The 23,364-nt window shown below is 35.5% G+C and overlaps 1 protein-coding gene across 3 annotated transcripts in view; it reads left to right on the top strand.

The window, feature by feature from the left end:
• The window catches only part of LOC139971532 (uncharacterized), a 44,728-nt gene extending 22,812 nt beyond the window's left edge, over nucleotides 1-21,916 (top strand). For all 3 annotated transcript variants that reach the window (XM_071978091.1, XM_071978090.1, XM_071978092.1), the window contains exons 20-44: nucleotides 19-165; nucleotides 894-1,013; nucleotides 1,409-1,546; nucleotides 2,099-2,235; nucleotides 2,621-2,732; nucleotides 3,436-3,566; nucleotides 4,018-4,174; nucleotides 4,526-4,644; nucleotides 4,839-4,973; nucleotides 5,756-5,864; nucleotides 6,474-6,623; nucleotides 7,414-7,646; nucleotides 8,661-8,814; nucleotides 9,501-9,602; nucleotides 9,975-10,046; nucleotides 11,115-11,357; nucleotides 12,373-12,648; nucleotides 13,096-13,287; nucleotides 13,852-13,953; nucleotides 14,465-14,674; nucleotides 16,595-16,692; nucleotides 18,310-18,459; nucleotides 19,048-19,204; nucleotides 20,462-20,614; nucleotides 20,961-21,916. In XM_071978091.1, the coding sequence (XP_071834192.1) occupies nucleotides 19-165; nucleotides 894-1,013; nucleotides 1,409-1,546; nucleotides 2,099-2,235; nucleotides 2,621-2,732; nucleotides 3,436-3,566; nucleotides 4,018-4,174; nucleotides 4,526-4,644; nucleotides 4,839-4,973; nucleotides 5,756-5,864; nucleotides 6,474-6,623; nucleotides 7,414-7,646; nucleotides 8,661-8,814; nucleotides 9,501-9,602; nucleotides 9,975-10,046; nucleotides 11,115-11,357; nucleotides 12,373-12,648; nucleotides 13,096-13,287; nucleotides 13,852-13,953; nucleotides 14,465-14,674; nucleotides 16,595-16,692; nucleotides 18,310-18,459; nucleotides 19,048-19,204; nucleotides 20,462-20,614; nucleotides 20,961-21,046 (3,683 nt within the window). In that variant the 3' untranslated portion in view covers nucleotides 21,047-21,916. The remainder of the gene's footprint in view (nucleotides 1-18; nucleotides 166-893; nucleotides 1,014-1,408; nucleotides 1,547-2,098; nucleotides 2,236-2,620; nucleotides 2,733-3,435; nucleotides 3,567-4,017; nucleotides 4,175-4,525; nucleotides 4,645-4,838; nucleotides 4,974-5,755; nucleotides 5,865-6,473; nucleotides 6,624-7,413; nucleotides 7,647-8,660; nucleotides 8,815-9,500; nucleotides 9,603-9,974; nucleotides 10,047-11,114; nucleotides 11,358-12,372; nucleotides 12,649-13,095; nucleotides 13,288-13,851; nucleotides 13,954-14,464; nucleotides 14,675-16,594; nucleotides 16,693-18,309; nucleotides 18,460-19,047; nucleotides 19,205-20,461; nucleotides 20,615-20,960) is intronic.
• Nucleotides 21,917-23,364: the final 1,448 nt, after the last annotated feature.

The following is a 23,364-nucleotide window of genomic DNA, read 5'->3' as shown; positions in this document are numbered from 1 at the left end:
ACATGCATACCCTGACAGGTGACCACATCATTGATGGCGTGAAGACGTTGAGCTATGGTGCCTACTTTGGAAATGGTGTGGACACCTCAGGATTAGTGGATGGAGTGAATGTGTCCAGATTAGCAACATCAGCACTTACAAAGTCAGGAAACCAGACCATCAAAGGTAGATAACATGTCATTGCTGCACTTAAAGTAAATTTCATTTCATTTCATTATTTGAGAATTTGAGAACTTTCGTGATTGAACTTTGATATATGCTCTAATTTCAAAAGAAAAAGTTAAACTGGTAGCTAGCAGGTTTCTGCACTGGTCTTGTCAATTTCATATAAACAACTTTCCCAAATCAATTGGGTGGTGCTAAACACTAGATTAACATTGGTAAATCTGAGAAATTCTTTGCAAAACTTCACTGATTAAAAATTAATCAGTGATTAATCAAAGATTCTGTTTGCAATTTACAATTTCACACAAACAGTTTGTAAGTTTTGTTTTGTATATCAAGTGTTACACCTAACGAGTTAATCTAAAATTTTGAAAACATAAATCGTTGATTTCAGTAAAAGCAAAAACTGAAGCATAGACAATTTTTAGGTGTTGGAGGTGAGGGATATGGGCCACTGTGGGATTCCCCTAAAAACTTTTCAATAAAGCTACTGATTGGGATTAGAGATTGACATTGCCGGCTAGACAAATATACGGTTAACTTTAATTTGTTGGGTGTCACAGTAGATGATTGATACCGAGTACAATGAAATACTTTGAATGTGAGTGAATGTTATTTGACTTTTTAACATATTTTGGCAACAGTATTGCTGACCTGAAATATTTATCTTCAGTGGTTTAGTTTCAGCTTTCCTTCTTCGTTTTCTTTTGCTTTTACTCCTACAACAGGCAGTGTAACTTTCAGCAATGATACCATCTTTGAAGCAGACCTAGAATTAGACGGTTTGGTCAATGAGGTCAATATCACTTTCTTAGATGGAGATGCAGTTTATGAGGAAGATAGCAATGGTGAGCTGAGATTTTACAATAAACTGCAAAAGAAATTCTCTCAACTGTATCTAACCTAAAGTATACCGATGTTATGAGTGAGTAAATATTGGTGGTGGCGTTATAATAAATATTGTCAAATGTATACAGGTCAATGTGAGTGTGTCATCATTAACAAATGTCTTCCTAAGTTATCTAATTTCTCAAGTTTGTTCTAATTACAACAAATATTAATGCATTTGGATTCATGAATGTCAAAGCAGGTTCTACAATGATGTGGTAGGTAGGAGGTGGGGGGGTTAGAATTGTACTGGAATAATGTTTAGTTTTGCTTAATGTGTAATTTACTACATGGAACCTTTATGTTGTCTGGTTAATAAACCCCATGTTGGGTTGCTTGTTTTCTGTATTCACAGACCATTACCTCGTCGGTGAGAAACAGTTCTTGGGTAACGTAACCTTAGAGTCTGGATTTATGGATGACAATGGTTTATTTAATGGATACAATGTATCAGCAGACTTTCTTAACAAGATCAGTGACCAGATAATTACAGGTGGGTAGTTAGGCTAGATGTATTTATCTGATAGTTTTAATGCCATGGTGCTATCATATTTCTCAGCCAAGGGGAAACAAATTCTGGCCTCTAGCAGTAATGATACCAATGGTTTAAAGCTTCATTTAATTTATGGAAAAAAAATGTAAATTTTGTATACTCTTAAGCTGCTGTTTTCAAAACCCAAATATACCATAAAAAACTGCAAAAATAGATCACAGGTGCAAACTTGTTGCTGTGTGATAGTCCTGGAAATTGATATAAATGTAGATTAGAAAATGCCAGGTGCCTCCTGGTGACACTCAAGTTGCTATGAGTTCCACCACAAGAATTACCCCTCATATTGGAGACTTAATTTCAGCCCTGTCCATCTACATTTGTTTGACAGATAAGGTGATACTGCAAAAATGAGCAGGTTCTTTGAAGTATTACTGGTTGTCTAGTCACATCCCAAATCCAGCTACAGGCTTATCTTATTTCCTCCTTTCAGTTATATTTATTGTTTGAGGATTAGTCAACTTCACTTGTTAGTTTGCTATTTTAAATTTTCAGGAAACAAAACATTCCTGGATGGATTTGATGTTTACTCCAATGTGACTCTGGATGGAACCTTGGATGGGTGGAGCACTACAGATTTGGAATCGTTGCCTGTCTTGTACTATAAGGATGCCAATATAACTGGAGAAAAGGTGACTAACATTAAAAAACAAACTATGAAACAAATATACAAATAAATATGATTCTGCCAATTAATTTCATCGTTTTCTCAGCGATGACATGTGTAAATGTCTCGAAACAGAAACATTTTTCAATACCAGAACAGTGCAACGTCAATGAAAATGTTAAGAAAATGTTAATGTTAAGAAAGTTAAGAATGTTAAGAAAGTTATTTCCCACTTTAGGATAAGGTTTCTGTCTTATCTTTTCTTCCAAAAAATTCACAAAATAAATTTATTTGTTCAGTACTTGGATCTTTCTGTTGCAACAAGAAGCAGTTGTCTTTGTTTTTTTTTTACTTTCATGCTGCGTAAGAAATTGATTTAACTTTCTGCGGCTTTTTTTTTTTCAATTTAGACTTTGGTCACCAACGTTACCTTTTGGCAAGATTTGGAGATCTCTGGACGTGTTAATGGGTTGGATATATCTGAAGAAGCAATGACTGTTAACAGAGCACAAAACATCACAGGTGTGTCATTCCAACAGTTCAGTTTTTGCTCACAAGTTATTCTGTTTATGACTTAGAAATATGACTCTTCAAATTTTACAATAAATGTGCAAACACTTCTCAAACAATGCAACAGAAAAATCTTTTAGAGAATATAAAGTTTACCAGATGGGTCTAGAATGGAATGATGAAAATTGTAAGATTATTTGGAATTTCTTTGCTCTTTTCAATTTTTGTTGTCATAGTGAGTGTTTCATTGTACATTTATTAATAACATATGCATAAAATGGCCAAATTTATCTTGAAATCCCTTCCCTGTTTGTTTTTGGTTAGTATTGAATGAAAATAGGTTGTGATCCATGTTTACACAAGTGTGCAAGTTACTGTGCATATGAATGGTGTAACCCCTCCCTCCCTCTCCCACCCCCCACCTCCCCCCTCCATTAGAAAACGAATGGAATTATTGGGACTGCTCGTAACTTAGGGATACTCATATAAATATGAGCATAGGACCTGTTGTACCCATGAGACCACTGGTTTGAATCTCATGTTAGCTATAACTTTTCTTTACGGTGGTCAAATTTTATTTATAATTTCGCAGTCAGTTTCTGTTGTTTGCAATAAATAACTTAAATGTTGACTAAGAAGATGTAACCAGCTTCTTTGAATCCTACAATCAAATCCAAGAAGCTACTCTGACAAACTTATCTCTCTTTTGTTTCAGGAGAAAAACAATTTGCATCTCTTCATACCAATGACGATCTGACCGTGGAGTTTTTGACAATAAAGAATAAATTAAATGGCTTAAATTGGCAACAGTTTGTGGATAGTAGAGTTACTTTGTCCGGAGAGCAGGTAAGGTCAGACGTTTTTGACAATAAAGAATAAATTAAATGGCTTCAATTGGCAACAGTTTGTGGATATTTACTTTGTCCAGAGAGCAGGTGAGGTCAGAAGTAGTAAATGTACATTGCTACTGGAAGAGTTTTCTCTTTAGGCGTTGAGGGTGAAGGCCAGGACTGACGAGAGAGGGGGAGGGGGATGGGGGGCAAATAGACACAATGGAGGGAGGAAATTATTGTTGTTTGGAGATGAGTGTTGTAACTAGAAAAGAATGGGATATATAATATAATGTATGGCCTTTTCTTTTACAGACCCTGTTAGGTAACTTCACTTTTATGTATGGCCTATTCTTTCCAACACCCTGTTACTGTAGGTAACTTCACTTTTATGTATGGCCTATTCTTTCCAACACCCTGTTACTGTAGGTAACTTCACTTTTATGTATGGCCTATTCTTTTGACAGACCCTGTTAGGTAACTTCAACTTTACAGATGTTACACATGTTTCCGGTGACATCGAAGTGGAGGGCTTAGTCAACGGCTTCAATGTCACACGTTTGGAAGAGAATACGCTCAGAAAATCAACAGAGCAGACCATTACAGGAGAAAAGAATATTTCAGGTATTTTGGGGTGTAGTAGAGGTTGCTTGTCTTAGTCCATGGCTATTACCTTTTAGTTAATTTGATTCTCTGATCTCACTACATAGACAAGTAGCAGGGCTAGTGTGTAAATTGTGTGGTATTAGTACTTAATACCATTTTATGCTACGTTTTGGACTATCTGGTACTAAGACATATATACCATTGCCTTTTCATTTCCTTGAGCAGTCAACTTTAATTTATTTCTATGTAATGAAGGTACAGTTACAAATTTTGATAAATTCTAAGTAACTTTGATGAATGGCATTAACACCTATATACACTTTTCATTCTCTGTGTTTTAAGAAAAACTAATTATTTTCTTGCTTGTAGGTACCATAGATATTTCAGATAATGTAAATTTCCACGGTTTAGTTGATGCTGTCAACATTACTGTCTGGATGGAGGGGGCTATGAGATTGAATGGTGATCAGAGTATCGCAGGGTCAAAGGTCAGCATCACCATCTTGTTTAATTGTTTTTACTTAGTTATTTATAATGTTCTATATACACATAAGTTGTTGATAAGCTGATTGATTAATGAATTTGATCAAGCATATTCTGTGAATGAAACCAATAAGTATCACCAAATCATATCAAAATACCAACAGAATAATTCTCTTCTTTCTTTTAAATAAATCTATAGATATTTGAAGATCCCTTGGACATCTCTGGTAGTCTTGAAGTATCTGAGCTGGTAAACGGGGTCAACGTTACATTTATGGAGCAAGATGCTGTAATGAAGAATGGTAGCAGCCCTCAAATAATAACTGGAGACAAGGTACAGTAAATATCTCCACATGGGTCCGTTAACATTTATACTCATGTCAACATAACTACAGTTAGTACCTGGCTGCCTTTCATGAACATATTCCATCTGTCAGTCGAATTTAATGGAGTTATGTCAATTTTTTCGAGTTTCTGACGTTTTGTCCAGAGAATGGCAAATAGCCGTTTGGTAACCATCACAATTGATGATAATCATGACTTCAACCCTACCCTGTCTTTCTAAAGTAGAAATTGAATGTAGGCTAAACCCTTGGTATTCAACCCTTTTTTAACTTGGCAACCCCATTTTATCTTCTTGGCAACCCTCCAGTTGGTGTTTGTTGTGGCCCAGGAAGAGCCAGTCCAAGGGCGGAGGTATTCCCCTCTCTTCTGAGAAATATTTTGTGCTTGGTTTCAAAAATGGTTTTAATATGTTGTAACTTTGAAAGTAATGTATATATAAGGTTTAGGGGCAACCTTAAAAGAGTAGTGACCCCACTTTTATTGCCAGGACGTGGTTAAAATTATATATATATTGGATCAAATTCTGGTAGATTAAGAAGTATCTTTCCATGTTTTAGCTAGGCAAAATATTTCTCAAAATTTTGAACATCACTAAAGCCAGTTGTGTATTCCTTCATCAGGCTACATATTTTTTTCATCATCATAATGGATACAATGAAAAGCTGGAGTGTGATTATGAATTATTTATCAAGCTATGAAGCACTAACTCATATTTGAATAAACAAATGATAAATTTGATGAATTTATTGATATTTTCCATCGCTCGCATAGATATTTGAGGACGGATTGGACCTGCGGTCGGATCTAACGGTCAATAATCTAGTGAATGGTATCAATATCAGTGATGTTGTTACACTCTCCCGGAATCAAGAAATTTCAGGTACAATTTGTTTCACTATGAGTGTAAATTTCTTGTGTCTTGTTCTTACCAAAATGTTTTTAAATTTTTATGTTTCTGATTTGCTTAGATACAGGCAAACAGAGGGGAGGTTTAGAAATTGTAAACTTGCAAAATTGCAAAAATTAAAAGGGGATCTATTATATTAAAACGTAGAGTGAGAGAGCAGTGATTGCAGGGTGGTATTACATTCATGAAAATACTTATCCTATAGGATAATATTTTCCCAAAAGGTCAAAATTATACCATTCACTTTTGGCATTGAAACAACAACCATTTTCATAAACTCCCAACCAGTTAGTAAAATTATTGCATCTGGTAGAACTTTCCTTGAGCTTTGGTCCTTGTGCAAACCATATTTTTGGAACAGCAAATGACATATTTTTCTGAAATAACACATATATCATAGACTGATCTCATGTATATTGCTTATGTATCTCACATACTTCAATATTTGCTGTGAGTACTTGATATATCAATAAAGAAAATAATCTCTTAAGTTTGCCTCATTTTTTTCTAGAAAGATTTCTTAAATATTTCTACCTGTGTGTGTAAAAGGTAATTGGTATCATTAAATGTTGTTCTCATTAGGTTCTTACAATTTTACTGGAAATGTTTCAATCTCTGACGAACTAACCGTGGATGGATTAATCAACGGGGTGAATGTCTCCTTCATCGATAACGCAGCCCTGAAGTTAAACGAAGAGGAAAATGTCGAAGCACACAAGATATTTCTGGATGGCAAGTTATCCCATTTATAGTACTTCAGTGATATTAGATGTTGTATTCTCGAGTTTGTATTACTAAACAGGATATTCATAAAAAGGCAGAATACACAAAATGTCAATAGTGACTCATTGCTCCAACTACTGTCTTCAAAGTTAGAAGCTTAAATACTTACATTTGAAATTTATTTGACATAGATGGATAAATTACTATCCTTTATCTGAATATTTTGCTTGTGTGGAGTAGTTCTGTATGGATGGTACTGTAGCTCTGTCTGCATTAACTGCAGGAATTCTGCATTTGCCAGGTGTGGTATGTCTGTGTGAATGAGCCTTAAATTTCCTGTTTTTAGGTGAGTCTTGTGTGGATAAATCGCAACATAATCTGTCATTGATAGGTATGTGGCGATAGGATCTCATTATATCGTGCTTTGGGATAGCTAAAGTTACACTATTTGTAGGTTCTTGCAGTCAACAATATTTCCAAACTATGAGATGGTTTAAATAAGACAATGGGATATATCAGGGTAGTCAATGATGGCAATTTAAACGCCTGTACTGAACTTTTAGGATGAGTAATCATTTATTTCACCTGTTAGCTTACTGAGTATCTCAAACTCCTATGCTTTAGGGTAGGATATCTGGATCAATGCAGTATCCTGCCTTGTGACAGGTCTATAATGTAGAAATATTACATAGAAAACTTTAATATCTTCTCTCTGTAAGTACCCTTGGCACTCTATTAAACTTGATAATTTACACTTTCTCTGGATGATAACCATAGTCTCTCCTCTGATCTCTCACAGAAATCATCATTGAAAGTGATGTGGTTGTCAAAGATGGAGAATTGGTTGATGGTGTCGATGTTTCAGAGTTGTCCATCTCTGCTATCCAGTTGGATGATCCATTTGAGTTTACCGGAGAGATATCGACTACCGACACCATCACATTCTTAGGTGATGTCGATCTGGTGGGAAGTTGTGATGGAAGCAGCTTGTCTGACTGGGCAGCTACTGTGGTCCGGATCAACACTGAACAGGTGTGAACACTGCTTTTGGGTGTTAGTGGTTGGTAGGGGATCTTGACCTGTTGGTAACATGTAATAGAAGCAGCCTGGCAGACTGGGCAGATACTGTGGTCAGGATCAACACTGAACAGGTGTGAACACTGCTTTTGGGTGTTAGTGGACAGTGGTTGGTAGGTGATCTTGACCTGGTGGGAACATGTAATAGAAGCAGCCTGGCTGACTGGGCAGATACTGTGGTCAGGATCAACACTGAACAGGTGTGAACACTGCTTTTGGGTGTTAGTGGAAAGTGGTTGGTAGGGGATCTTGACCTGGTGGGATGTGTAATGGAAGTGGCCGGCCTGAGTGGACATAGTCTGTGATCAGGATCAACAGTGAACAGGTGTGAACCCTGGTACTGGGTGTTAGTGGACAGTGGTTGGTAGGGGATCTTGACCAGATGGGGGGAGGGGGGTGTGTAATAGAAGCAGCCGGCCTGAGTGGATAGTCTTTAATCAGGATCAGCAATGAACTCTGTGTGGTGTTACTACTGAAGTGGATCATAAATATATTAGCAAATATTTAGTACACTCCCAGTTTGTAAGCTGTAAACCTAGCAAGTAGTTAGTTTGCAATTTGATTATTCCTTTGCGATAGGCAAAAATTATTTGCAAAAACATAACCTAATTATACTACTAACTTGTTAGGTGTAAAACTTGGGGACATGACTTAAGCCAACATGATAAATGTCCTTGTGTTCATGTAGATTACATAGGAACATATACAATAGGATTAAAAATACTTTAATAATACCTGATAACACCAAGTATGAATAAGTATGACCATAGCAAATTTATTCGCTATCCCTTTGTTCTTGTCAGTTCATTAAATCTGGGTTCCCTTTGACTTCCATAATAGCTAATATTATAAACTAGGTTAATACACCTCACTTAGACCGTTGATCGTTACCCTTCATATACATGTTGACTTTCTCTCTCTGTCCAGTATTTATTGAAAAGGAACAATTTTATTTTAATATCTCTTTAGGATATAAATGGCACCAAAGTATTCTCTGGATTATTTTCATCCGACGACTCCATCACGGTGACGGAGAGTCTCGAGTTTGACACGGCATTCGGTATCGACATTTCCGATTGGTCGGAGGATATCATATACAGAGATGAGAATCGTACAGTTACAGGTATCACCATTATGATAAGTACAATGCTTGATATACTGTAGCGCTATTCCAAATATGATCACAGCGCTTAACAACAAAAGAAAACAAAAACACATTGTCAAATACATGGCAGAAAATGAATACACAGTGCAAATACAAAAATCATCCATGTATTCAATTGATCTGTATTTGACTTTTAGAAATATTTATACGTTGTGAAACCGTCTTGCAACAAGACATCTCAGCTGCTTAGATTAAGTGACAATTGTTGCTCTGTTTACAGTTTTTTACTATGTAAAAGATATAATACAGATTGAGAACCCATGACCAGTATTGAGATAAAAGTACTGACTTGGATCAAATCCAAACCTACCAAAAGGCTAGGTATCAAATGTTAGAGTGTTCACCCATTCTATGATGTTAGTTAAATTAAGGGATTTCACTTTGTTGCACAGAGAGATTAGTGGCATGTTTTCTTTTCAAGATGAACGGTAACTGCCGTATGTAGATAATGCTTGTTGTCCAGAGGACCTCTACTTTCAGCTCAGAATGCTCAAAATTTGTTAGCAAATGGGAAGGAGAAGGATCTTGGTTTCCTTTCTTTAGGAAGAATTGTAACATATTGGGATTTTGTAAAGGTAGAGGCAAACAATTTAAAAACAAAAATCTGTTTTAGTGATACTATTGTTACGTTTTTCCCTCAAAAGGAGAGAAGACATTTCAGGACGATGTTGACATAGAGGGCAGCATTATCGTGGATGGTACAGTCGATGGCGTAGACTTGAGTGAAGAAGCAGTTACTCTGACTGGTAAGCGGTCCCATCCATAATTTTGTATTGTTGGGATGGGAATTGTTCGTGATAGAACCAGCTAACATGTCAAAAGATTGCGAGACTACGAGAGAACGAGAGAGAGAGAACCCATAAACAGTTGATACATTCACTGTCAGAGCTAGACTAGTAAAACATAAATGTGAAATGTAAAGTGTCAGATGTCACAACAGAGACTACTCTAGAAACAAGTACAGGCAAAAACTGTTCCTTTAAGAAGAGAAAGCAATTTTTAGGAAGTATAGAATTGAATACGGGTGGTCAGTCTTTCACTAGGGGTGTGGAATTGGCCTCAAGTGATGATTAAAATAAATGATATTTGACATAAAAACTTGATATCATTTGTTTCAGAGGAACAAACCATCACAGGAAAGAAAACATTTACCCAGGCAGTCCATTCCAAGGAGGATGTGGAAGTTTCTGGTAAGATACTTTGACTTTGTATTTTTTGTTGAGTGTAGGGTGGGGGGGTGGGGGGGAACTTAATTTCCTGCTCAATTAGGATGTAATGAAATAATAGGGATTGTCCCTGCAGGCTTGCTATGCCTTTTGTGTGAAATTACAGAGCAAAAAAGAATATATGCTAGACACCTCGGCTGTATGATGCAACAGCCCCCTCAGCATCGTACTAGTTACTTGTGCCTAGTAACTGGATAAATGACAAGAAACCTCTCAAACAAGAAAACAAACATTAAAATCAATGTGCCATAGGAAAGCAGAAATAGCTGTATGATAGATAAGAATCAGAAAATAACAAATACAACCAATGATATCATTCCTGACTCAGCATGCCATGTACAAAATTTAATTTGCGATGAGATGGGTGCGTTATTATCGTCCGGTTTAACGATATCTTGCTGATGCGTGCGTGGTCTTAATAATTGAATTACGATACATGAAGTGAGATATATCGAACTGTTTATGCAATGTTTGGAACTGAACATAAAAGATATATATAATAATCATACTTTCTGAAATATGGTTCTTTCTTTATTAAATTAATGTTATTTTTTGCAGAGCTCATTGATTACCATTAACCAAAGGATATGTGTCTGAAATTGATGAGTACGGTTGAGTAAATCCTGACTCATCGGCAACATAAACTAAACACAAATCAAAGGATATTTGTCTTAAATTGATGAGTACGGCTGGATAAATCTGATTCATTGGCGATGTTAACTAATCACGAGTGGACTGTAGTCGTAATTAGCTTATCATGGTCACCAAATTAGACATCAGTTTGTCAGTTTCTGAGACAGAAATTTTAAAAATTTGCATACAGCCATAATTCATATTGGTAGAAAGCACACATCTTATGACAATGATAGACTGAATTAAAGTTAATGGGTAGTATAGTATTGTTCAAAAACTTTTTATAGGGCAGAATCGCAATTAACTCACTGTCTGCTACTGTTGCTATGGTCACTCACTCTGTCCATCCCAACCACCCAATGATAAAACAGCTTCATTTTATTCTTATTTTCGGTGGAGACCTCGTCAATGGGTTTTACTTACCAGCTTTGAATGCAGACACGTTTAATTTGGACGAACAGATGAATGTGACCGGTACCAACACATTCCTGGAGGAAGTTGTTGTCAAGGGCAACGTCTACCTGGTTGGTCTGAACGGATCTTACTTTGAAGTTCCAGTCAACCTGTTTGATAATTACCAAATATCTGGTTTCTGGATCTTTGATGGAGAAACTACTTTTTCTAATAATTTGTACATTACTGGTTAGTTAAAACTAATATTTATTATTATTTTTTTTTGTTTTTTTGTTGTGTTATTATCATTTTGTTTTGGTATAACAACAAGCTTAAAAACGTTCAATAATCTTAGTCCAAATAAGAGCAGAGTTAGAATGCTGCTATTCAGGGTTGTTAACAGCTATAAAGAACTGACAGGCGTAGTGGATTGCCAAAACCATGCCCTGTTAACAAAAACACACGACCCATCAGGATTGTGTGTGGCCAGCGTGAAATTCACAGCTTGTCGTGCCGAGCTATTTTCTTTTTTAACTCTATAACTGGTGTGTCAGTTTGATGGGATCAGTGACATTAGCTGTTTACATCTGATTATAAGTATTGTATTTTTGTTTCAATCACATTTAGTAGGTATCTAACTAGCCACAGCATTAGAACTTCTGTTGGCAAGCCTGACATGTAGGAGGGGTGTTTGGGGGGATGAAGAGTCCTGGAAAAAGAAGGATAAAGAGCAATATATTTTCATCTGCATGACAAAAAGTGGATCCCGAGGACATAGTTGTATTTTCAGGCCTTGATTTGGCTCTTTACACAACTTTACACAACTGTCTGTGGATATGTCCTTCTATTCATTGGATCAAGTATGTTTCCTGTGCAGGCAGCCAGTAATGTATGGTTCATAAGAATGGTAAAATACCAGTTCTGGTCTCTTTAGAGAACATTGCTCAAAGATCCTGCATGACTTTCTGATGGTAACAATTGTCTTGATGGGACTGTCAGAGGATGGTTGCAAACACACCCCCGTAATTTCCCCTCTCTTTGATAAAATTTATGAAAAGAATTGGATGATTATGGATTATATCATTACCATGGCTTTTAATTGTGTGAGTATGGTACAAAGAGAAGAGTGTGCAAGGGGTAGGGCTGAGGCTAGGGGCGGGGGATGGGGAAGGGTGTATACTGTCGGTCCTGTCACAGAAAACTTTAAAACATGGGATGAATTTCAAACCAAATGTCAACTTTTGGGTCGTTTCTCTTCTCAAAGGCCTTGCATCGCATCGTAACCTGACCGAACTCCAAATGAGTCGAGTGACCCTATCCGGGGATGGTCAGGTGATCTATGGACCATTGAACTTCACTGGAGATGTGATCTTTGAATCAGATGTAGGATTAGAGGGCGCAATTGATGGCGTGAACCTGCTGGCGGTGAAGGAAGCGTGGTTAGAGTTCCTGGACGAGACCGAAGAGGATTTATCGAGGCTGCGATGGTTATCCTCTCAGCTGTGTGGAAACATTGATGATTTACAGGAGATATATGCAGGTATCCATATATTAGGATCAGCTAATTCAAAGTGATACCATGTGTGGTCGTTTTGTAAAGTGCAGCTTTATCACGGTTAGAAATCTTGTGCAGATGCACTGTTGAAGCAATGATATCATAAGTCCTTTTCCTCTCCAATTTGGAGTGAATCCAGATCCTTTTGAATAAAGGTTTACTTTTCAAGGTGGTAATGGTGTCAATTTTGAAGTTTTTATAGATTGGTATCTTATACACCAGCGGATATTATGCCTTTTTTTTTTTTCCTCCAAGTTAAGTCCATATGTGCCTTCTCTTTCAGAGGTGAGGATGGAGTACTTTTTTTGTAGAATTTGTATAATGTTACTTCATTACACCATCTGAAAACATGTGTAGGTCTATCCTGTCAGTAGCCTTCATGTTTTAAGTGTTGCTCCTTCTTACTCTTCTTTACTTCCTTGGCTACTGTAGACACTGTGGCCGATTTTGATTACTTCACCACCGTACAAGACATTCCGCAACAGACGCAGAATATGATTGCATTCACGTACCAAGATACGCCTTACTTGGCAGTGGCGGTATATGCCCAGGATCACATCTATACCTGTGTAGAGAGCTACATATATAGCTGGGATGAACTGCTCGGAGAATTTGTGATAACAGGTGAGAAGGAGATAGCCGACTTCTCTTTAATTTTGTGGCGCATGGTGTGAGGTCTCATAACATTTGTACATTTGTAGTGACATACCATATATCATCCTATAAAGTGTTGCTATCATCCAAGCAGATCAGTTCAAGTTTGACACACCAGAGAAGACTGCTCAGTTTTATCAAGCTGAAACTTGTAGTTAAAATACTAAAATGCTACAACCCTAGTAGCTTCTTTTTTAATTTTTTATAGAAAAGACATTAGCAGCAGAGCCAAGACAAGTTGCATTATAAATAAACTTTGTACACATCTTTCACAAGAGTCTGCATCTGGTTGAAAACTTCAAACTTATTTCCATCTTAAAGAAATATTTGTATTGAATAAAACAACAAGTTGCAATGATCTGCTTCTTTAGGGGGGTAGGTGGGGATAGGGAGAAGGGAGGAAGAGAGTAAGTTTACGAATTAAATATATATATTTTTTTTAAATAGGAACTTATCTCTATTGCTAATATATATTGACACATATCTATTAAAACTAATGTGTTGTTCCTTTTTTTTGGTATGCATTTGTTATAGATTCTGTTCTCACAAATGGTGCCATGAAATTTGCAGCTTTCCAGATAGAGCAATGGCAGTTTCTTGCAGTAGCTAATGCTGGAATAATTCCATGTGCTGGTGGTAAGAGACATTTATTTAACTTTAGAAAAACGGAATTAGAACATTAAGAACAATGAGAACAACAAGAATAGGCATTTTCTATATATATGATCATAGAGCCACTGGGTTAACTATAATCCATTTTTTATCCATTTGAAAAAAAGATGCAGAAAGATGCAGAACTGATGTATAAGGACAAGAAGCATAGAAGAAATTGTGAGAGTATTCAAGACCTCTGGCAACAATTTTATTTATAACATGAATGCAAATTGTTCTAATTTTGTTTAAAACCATTTTTAGGTTCTGACGTGAATGTATTTCTAGTGAATATGTATTTTATCTGATGCAATGACTTTTTAATTAAAGTTATCGATTGTTAATTTCATGGGGTCTATTTTCTTTAATGCATTTAGTTAAATCATAACAAAATCTGCTGTAATTATCTACAAGCAACAAGTCTATAACCACATAAGTGCTCTACAAAGTTTGAACACTGAATTTTATCAGCTTTATCGATGCTTCCGCTTCACAGATGATGCAGTTTTCAGTTCCCTCTTCATCTTCAATACTAGTCTGGTTCCTTACCAAACCTTTGAGATCACTGCAGTCGACGTGGAGGCTTTCTCTGTTCATAACAGAACTTATTTGGTCTTTGCCGGGGAGGACGACAGTTTGCAGGTTTATGTTCACAGTCTCCAATCCAGACAGTTTCTGCCATTCCAGACAATTTCTACAGACAGCAGTAAGCATGAATCCGCCCAATTTACTGCTCTTTTCTTCTCTTTGTCTGAGTCACTAAGTTTTGTAACTTTTTCATCTTGTATGACTTTGATTGTTACTTCACTTGGCTCGAGAAGCTATCCTGGACAGGACTTTGATGTTGATAGCAACTCCAATACGAAAGATACTGATTGGTTCATTAATCTGTAAGTGTGTTTGCTGCCCTCATCTAGAAAATTCTCTTGTAACACCTCTCTCTTCTGTGAGTATCCTGTTATCAGTTAAAACCATCTGTGTTATGTCTGGAATATTTGAAGATATATTAAGGAAGAGAATTAAGGAGGATTTAACTCACCAGATTAAGACCATGACCCAATGAACTTAATTTTGTAATTAAAATTTGTAGGGAAAACTTCAGCTGTTGGATGCTCAAATCCCTTAATAATGCAGTTAATTAGTTTGATTATTGATATATATTCCTATTATAACAGTGGTTGTTGTCAATCATAAGATCGGTAAGTAGGAAGCTAGAACAATGCAAATAGTATAACACATTGAGGGTGAGCAGATCTTACTTCTTGGACAGAGGTCTTCGGTACTGAACAGAAATTAAAAATTAAAAAAACATAAAGTTTATGCTTTGGATATTTGTAGAGTTTAAAACGGATTACTCTCTGAAGTTTGTTGATGCCAAAAACTTTAACAATTGTTTTTACTGAGATGGCAAAGTTGATTTGGAGGCTTCATGGTTCCCCTGGTGCTTTGGGGCCCTCGGACACTACCCGCTCTCCCCCACCAGTCAGGCCCCCCACCCCCCCCCACCCCCCACTGATGAGATGCGTATCATGCAAAGTCACATTCAACAGTGTTTAAATAAAAAAAAATCACAGGGAAGTGAATAAAATGATGAAATAAAGTGCATTATATGAACGGAGGTCACATGCAACAGCGTTAAGGTAGAGAGATGAAAATATCAATAAGCTGATGAAAATACAATTGTTGAATCACTCCCTTACACAGTGGCCATGGTAACAGTCACTATGGCGATAGACGTGCTTATATGCAAGATGTTGATCACACCTGTCAGATTATTGATTTTATTTTATGTTTTCATCAATACAAGAAATCTGCATCAATATCCAACCTTTGTGACCATGGTAACAGGTTGTTTACTTCTTTTAGGTGACTAAAGATGTCTGTGATTGTCTAGATTTAGACTTTTAGGTGCCATACGTTAATCATGATAAACGGTTGTTCATTTTAAAAATCTTTAATATTATTTCTTGTTTCAGGAAATCATTTTTATGACTATTTTTTCTGATCATTTATTGTAAGACCTATTAACCAATCATCAGGAAGTGGGTTTTTTATGTAGTTATCTGAAAGGTTTACCAATTAGCAACTGGAGTGTTATCTGGAAGGGATTTGAATATTGCTTTTCTTTATTCCTTTCTTTTCCTTGGGGGTGAGGGAGAACAAAATATTGTGTTGGCCTTACAACATTTTGCTCTTTTATGCCTGTGTTTTGAGGCTAAGCTTGGGAACGATACGACTACCAGTTAGCAAAGTTAAACCAAACAATTTAAATAAACAGTATTACATTTTAATTGTGAGGTATAGAGGGCATAAACATTCAAATTTGTTTAGATAAGTGTCTCAGAGTCGAAAGAAAATGTCTTTAACCATTGATGCTCCTCTCAATGAGAGAGTGATTATTATGTTTTCTGAGCACCTTCATATACAAAAAGTTTTAATATCAGTAGATAATCTGCTCTGATGAAGTCATAAAAATGAGAATTCTTTAACCAGATTTGAAGATTTCTTTGAATGAACGATATTAAAGGTGATGAAATTGTAATCCATCGACTCAATAACAAATAACTTGTTTTGGTTAGGTTATTGAATATTAATCTCTCCAATATTGTTGTTGTTGTTTCCATAGGTGCACTGGCTGTGGAGTTTATAAATGTCGGAGACAAGAACCTGTTGGTCGTCGCAGAGAGTGCATCGGAGATTGCAAACATTTATGTCATCGAAGAAGTAAGTAATGGAAATAGGAAGGGAAGCCAGTATTAATGTATTTATTAGAGGAAATGAACAATTAAACGTCGGTTGTGGTTTTACATCTCGGCTGTTTTAGATTTAAGGAAAAAATTAATATTTAGAAGATATTGTTTAATTTTTTCCTTGGATGCTCCTCTGTATTATGAAGCTTAAAAAAGTTTTTTTTTTTTGTTAATGGCAAGTAGTGAAATTTATAAAGCGTGAATTTTAACAAATAACTATTATGCCTTGGTGTCTTTAGGGCTGGCATTATCAGATTGTGTTAAAGTAGCATTCCAGAAATAAACGAACAAAGGTTAGCCGACTCATTTAAAGTTTATTACGTATAACGAGTTTTGCCTCCGAAGAAGATCCTGCAAGGTATCGAAACGGCAGGGCCTCTAACATATACATTTACACCAAGTACACAGGCTATTTGCAGGAATAAGAGAAGAAGCTCAACAGGTTTTTTATTGTCTCATAATTTGATTTGAAAACAAAACCAGAAATCGGGAGATAACAAAAGTGAGCCCAAACAATTCTATAAACCTTTTTTAGCAAACACATTTGAAGCAAACACTTAACGCAATATTACAATCCTAAACTTTAAAACAATAACAGATATAAAAAAAGATGGCCCACTTGAGGCATTAGTCAATGTATTTTAGCAAAACATTCAACACAATTTTAGATCTGTAACTTGAAAACCGATAACAGATATATGAAGATGACCCTGCTTCAGTTGTAGATCCAGAGTAGGGGGTTGGGTATGTACCCCTCCATCGCCTTATTTATAGCCTAAATATGCCTCAGAGTACACCATGTCACATCTAAACTTTAAAGTCAATGACCCAAGGCTCCACCCATACCCAAGAGTTGTTTTCTTTCATTTCACTATGATATATCAATGCAAGATCATTTTTTTTTTTTTTTGCCTTTATTGGTTCTATATATTTAATATTTTGGTTTTTTGTTACTATTTGTTTTTAGGTTTTACATTTGTTAAGCTCATTGAGCAGCTTTGCTGATTATGCGCTATATAAATATTACTTATTATTATTAATGCCAATGTCTAGCCTCTTTACTATTTGGTTCTTGAGTAGTTGTCCTTGCTTAAAAAGTAACATTCACATTATGGTTGTCTCATGTCTATAAAATATTGCAGAAACCTCCAGGGCCTTCCCAAATCTATTAATAAATTATGAAGGTCCCCTTGGCAAAATCTGTCTCAGACATGTCTGCCAACCGTGTTTATTTATAAACAACATTCAAAGCCCAATCACTCGATTCCCATAAAACATTTCTTGCTTTTTTCTCATTATTTTAAATATCTTTCTGATAGTTCGAAGGAATAATAAAAACCTTTGTGTTAGTGCAGTGTTTGTCAATAATTAGTATTGTGAGAAACAATTGTGTAAATATTCCGCATCGCTTTATGCAAATTATAAAGTCTATAAAGGCATTTAGATAATTTGAAACTAAATTAACTACTCATGGAGCAGTAGCTACAACTTGAACAAGTAAGGTATCTTGAAAAGTCTGTCCCACCGTTTTAAGTTACAGGAAAAACAAGGAATTTAATCAATGTATTGTTAATTTCTATTCTGATTTCAGGGGGGTAACTTTACCCTCTACCAGACGGTGAGCAGTAGGTATGCCTATGACATCACCGGCTATTCCATTGATGGTGAGGCAGCGGTTATCTTTGCCGGTTACTCCACCATGAAGTACGGTTCTGGTCTTACTGGTAGTACGGAGTCGTTGGTAGGTCCAGGATTGCTGTCATTAAAAATAGACTTCATGATACATGACACAATGCATAAACAAATTATATATATTGGTCCATTCACAGCTGGTCTTCACTAACTTAAGGAAATTCCAGGGGCTACGCCCGAGGCATGTCATCAACAAAGGGGCCAGTAACTTTACAGGAATAATAAACAATGTATTCCCATTTTCGTAACACACTTATTGAAAAAGAGGTCCTGGTGAGATTATTGTGCCTGACATATCATTGCTCCTGCATACCCACCTTTGCGAATTTTTTAGTATTTACAGCAAGATCCCTTTTTTTTTATAAATTAGTGGTAATTTGTAATTTTTGACATATTTGTAGTCAATAGTTCTGTTTTCATTTTATTTCAAAATATCATTTCAACCAATAGGGACAGAACCACGTATGGAAACAAGATTGAACCTTATCATTATATAGCTTTAAGTAAAATATTGATCCAGTGAATTATTGAAATGCTTTTTACAATAAAATACAAAGTCTTGCACTTTTCTGGAGGTATTTTGGACCAAATGAAGAAAACCTGATCTCTCTGTACCTTCCGTTGTCGTTATTTTCAGGTTTACATATGGTCCGAAGATTCCGACATGTTTGTCACGGCCGGTTTTGTCATACCATTTGAAAAGGCCTGCGATGTAGGATTTATAACCTTGGGGTTTCATTCCTACATCATATTAGTAGAACAATACGTTAAGGTGGAATTATTCAGATATGAAGGTTGGTGAATTATATTCTGAACTTTTTTCTCTGAAGATGTTTGATATTTAAGATGCTGGTTGTGGGAGGAAGAGATGTGTTTGAGATAGTTGTACTGTGTATGTTGTGAGTTTAATGGTCATCGCTACAAGTCTATCTTAAAAAGGTTTTATTCTGATGCTAGTATCAAACCAATTTGATATGTTAAAACCAGTATTTAAACAACAGATTTGTTAACCTGTGAATTTGTCACGATATGTTGTGAGAGGACTGTTATCATTATTATCGCAATTTACTAAAAAACCAACCTTGTGTTATTATTCGGTCGCTTGGATATTGAATCAATTTTTTCTTTTTTCCTTTAAATCTGTAATCTATTGTACTTGAGGCCAAAGCAAAATTGCATTTGAGGTTCTTTCTTGAAGCCTTCAGTAGTCATTGCCTTAATTAATTTTAAGCTAGTGTAGAGGTAACCTTGGTTCTTTTGTGATGAGAAAATCCTCCAGGTTCTTTTTTTATACTCGATGTCAGCGACATTTGTTACCATAGCGACAGCGTCGTTCCCTTGGTTACATTATATATATACATTATATTATATTATTTCACCTGCCAGAGAAGTAACATGTAACGAAAAATTTACCCGGAAAATGGTAAAAGAGACTAAAAAGAATAAGGAAATTTTTAATTGGAAAGGGATATAAAATAAAACCCTATTTATTTGCTGGATTTTGCCAGTTGAAAAACACTGTAACATTTTTTATGCTGTTTCAGAGTCCTGTTTACAACTCCTTACTTTCTAGATACCTTTGACCTTTGTGCTTAAATTAACTTTTCTGAAAATGCTAAAGCCTTACTAAACACTTGTTGGTAGTTTGAAATTTCAATGGTCTATTTTGCTTATTATCATTAATAATTTGCTATTGTCTGGTTTATTCCTTTTTCCCCCTTCTTTTTTATTTTTAATATTTCTATTAATTGTAGCCTGAATGAAATTGTTTCCATTTTAGATGGTGTTTCTTAAAGACCTTCCTAGGATCATAAAACTGGTCGTCTGTTATACATTCACCCACACACAAAACATTAAACAAAACAAAAATTTTTTTTTTTGTAGATGCTTGACATTCTCGTTTAAGTCAGACTCCCTTTGGAGAAGACTCCATGAACCATAACATCGGGGCCTCTTTTATACATAAACCCAACATATTTTCTTTGTTTTTTTGGAGGAGGACACATCTTACTTCCTGTCCTGATGTATATGTTTTTAATTTTTTTTATCAGGCAGCGGACACTTTGCGAGTGCCATCAGCCTGCCCATTCCGGGCATCAGATCAGTTGAAGGATTTACCATCAATGAAGACGTTTATCTGGCCTTAGCTATCTCTCCCTTGATGGACAGTAATCCTTCAAAAATTATGAAAGCGGTCCTTCAGGGTAAGACAAAATAATAAACACCACATTATGCCTTGTTATCATCATCATCATCATCATCATGAAAGTAAATGTGTATGTATTCTTGGTTACATATGCAGCATATGAAATATTGTTGAAACATCTTCAGAGGTATATATATATGAGATTGTGATCAATATTAAAGCTATATTTTGTTGTATATTCCCTTTGTCATATTTTCAAATATCCACTCCATGTATTGCTGAATTAAATTTTTGCAAAATTTCAGTCACGATCCTTGCCCATTTCATCATATTTTGTAGATATCTGACGGACGCCTAATCTTCCTCTTCCCCTATCCTCTCCATCTTTCTCTCTCTGTCCGCAGGTCACGTCTACGAGACAGTTACCAATCTCTGCGACTTCCAGTTTGGAGAAATGGCCTCCCATACCTATGACGATCTTTGCTATTAGAGAAAATTAGTCGCCGACGATTCTAAAGAAAATGTCTAATCTATTAAAGGTGGTGACAACTCCAAGTTGTCCTTGTAAATTGCTTGTTTTGCAAGGTAACTACAAATAGTTATATTCAAGTTTGTTAAACCACTAAGTGGTTATAAAATAATTAGCATGAAAATGGCAATTCAAGTAATCACTTGTCAAATCCTTTTGGACCTTTTATATTTAATTTTATGCACGATCAAAGTGAGATCAATAAAAAACGAGAGATTACTTGTTACAATGTGGCAACTTATGCTGTTTATCGTCAAACAATTATTATTTAGAAAATTTCGAAAAAGACTATAGTTATGATAGTAATTCTGCTTTTTATTTAAAAAAATAAAATTTCGAAAAATTGCAGAACATTTTTTGTTGGTTTATAACCTGATTCATGGCTGCTCGATGTGAATCTGTACCATTTGACCGGAGACAATATTCCGGTTAAATATTCTGCCAGAGTGGTCAAAAACTTATTTCAAAGACTCGAGGAATATCAAAGTGATTATAAAAATTGTACTAAAACTATTTTCTGAAACAATAAATGTATACATCATTATCTCTAATATTCCTATGCATAGGAGGAAAACAAATCTATATATATTTCATAAATGCTGGTTCCTTCGTAAATTATTTCATCTGAAAAACAATAGCAGTTGATATTGCCACAATTTGTATTTTGTACCCAGAATGCATTGTAACCATAAATTAACACAACTTTTTGATGGTGAATCTTTTCTGCATATTGAAATACCAAGAATGCTCTAAGTAACATTGTTAAAATCTGTATTTTGTACATGAAAGTATGCTAATCACATAAAATATTCTTCTTCCTAGGAAAACAAACACTTCTTCCATAAAATGATCCAATCTTCATATGATAGGCAGCTTTAATATACTGCCACATTTTTTGTCTCTTTTGTACCCAAATGTATTGTACCATAAATTTACAAAAATAAAATTCAATGATGTTAAACATTTTCTAGATATTAAAATGCTGAGAATGGTCCAATTTCATACTAAATATGTACTTTGTCAAACAATATATGGCAGTCTTCTCATCTTTCCAAATATATTCTTATATTCATAAATGAATATCATTCTTCAGGTGGTGATTTGTAGCTCAATTTCCATCTCTTCCTATTGATTGCAACTTTAAAGTAACCAGATGTGTTTGGATGCTATTACACTCTCTACATATTGATTGCTCAGATATGATATTCTGATAAAACATTTGCATTGTATTTTGTGTAACAATATATATATTATGTCCTCATCTTCTTGCAAACATACGCTTTAGGAGAAATTTATTTTTCATAAAATGATTCCATTTTTCTCCTGGTAGGTTGTTTGGTAATTGCCACAATAATTGTTGTGACATGTTATTGAACACATACATATGTACACATACAAACACCCACGCACGCACCCATACGTACATACATGCATACAAACACACACGCACACACATACATATAAATACATACATACATACAAAGACACATACACGCATACATACATAGTTTCTGCTCTACCGTTCTGAATAATAAAAATACTCTTTATTAAATAGTTGAGTTGAAAGGTCATCATTATTGACTACAGATATGCTAGAAAGTCCGATAATGGTCACCCATTTTCATGAAACTTCTGCACGTAACTGACTGCTGACCACAAAGCGTCTACCCTCTATGAGATAATTAATTTGTATACTTTAACACTTGTCAATGTGTCAGAATAATTTGGAGGGGGTTGGGGAAGGGGAGGATTTGGGACAGGATAGCACCTTCAGGAGAGTAAAATTTTTAACACCCTGAAATGTAGAGGTTATACTGATGACCTGCTTTGTGAGGCAATAATTATGTCCTCATATTTTCAAGATATTGAGAAATGTATATTTCATAAAAAGTCATTTTCTCACCTTCATATGATAGGCTGGATTTTTTTTTTGTTCATTTAAGTGCTGCATTTCTCTATTCAAATACACCCAAAGTACCATATATCATACTAAGTTCCATATTATTTCTAAATAAAATAGGAATGTCCTGGTGGGTAATCTAAATTTGTCGTAATTTTGATTATTTGTGATTATTCAGATAAAGTTCCAATGACATAAATGTATTAAGTTGGATTAGGAGGTTTACCCTATAGAACTATTATTAGTTCCATCTTTACTTTTCCAGCTGAACTTAATTAATCAATTTACTCTGATGATGTATTTTTGTTTTAAGAAGAACCACCAAGAATATTCTGACCAGACCTCTTTCTTGCCACCTTCCCCCCCCCCCCATCAGTGC

This window comes from Apostichopus japonicus, chromosome 8 (genome assembly GCF_037975245.1).
Source record: "Apostichopus japonicus isolate 1M-3 chromosome 8, ASM3797524v1, whole genome shotgun sequence".
NCBI lineage: Eukaryota > Metazoa > Echinodermata > Holothuroidea > Aspidochirotida > Stichopodidae > Apostichopus > Apostichopus japonicus.
The sequence above is the reverse complement of the archived record's forward strand: the minus strand, read 5'-3'. Positions and strand labels throughout refer to the sequence as shown.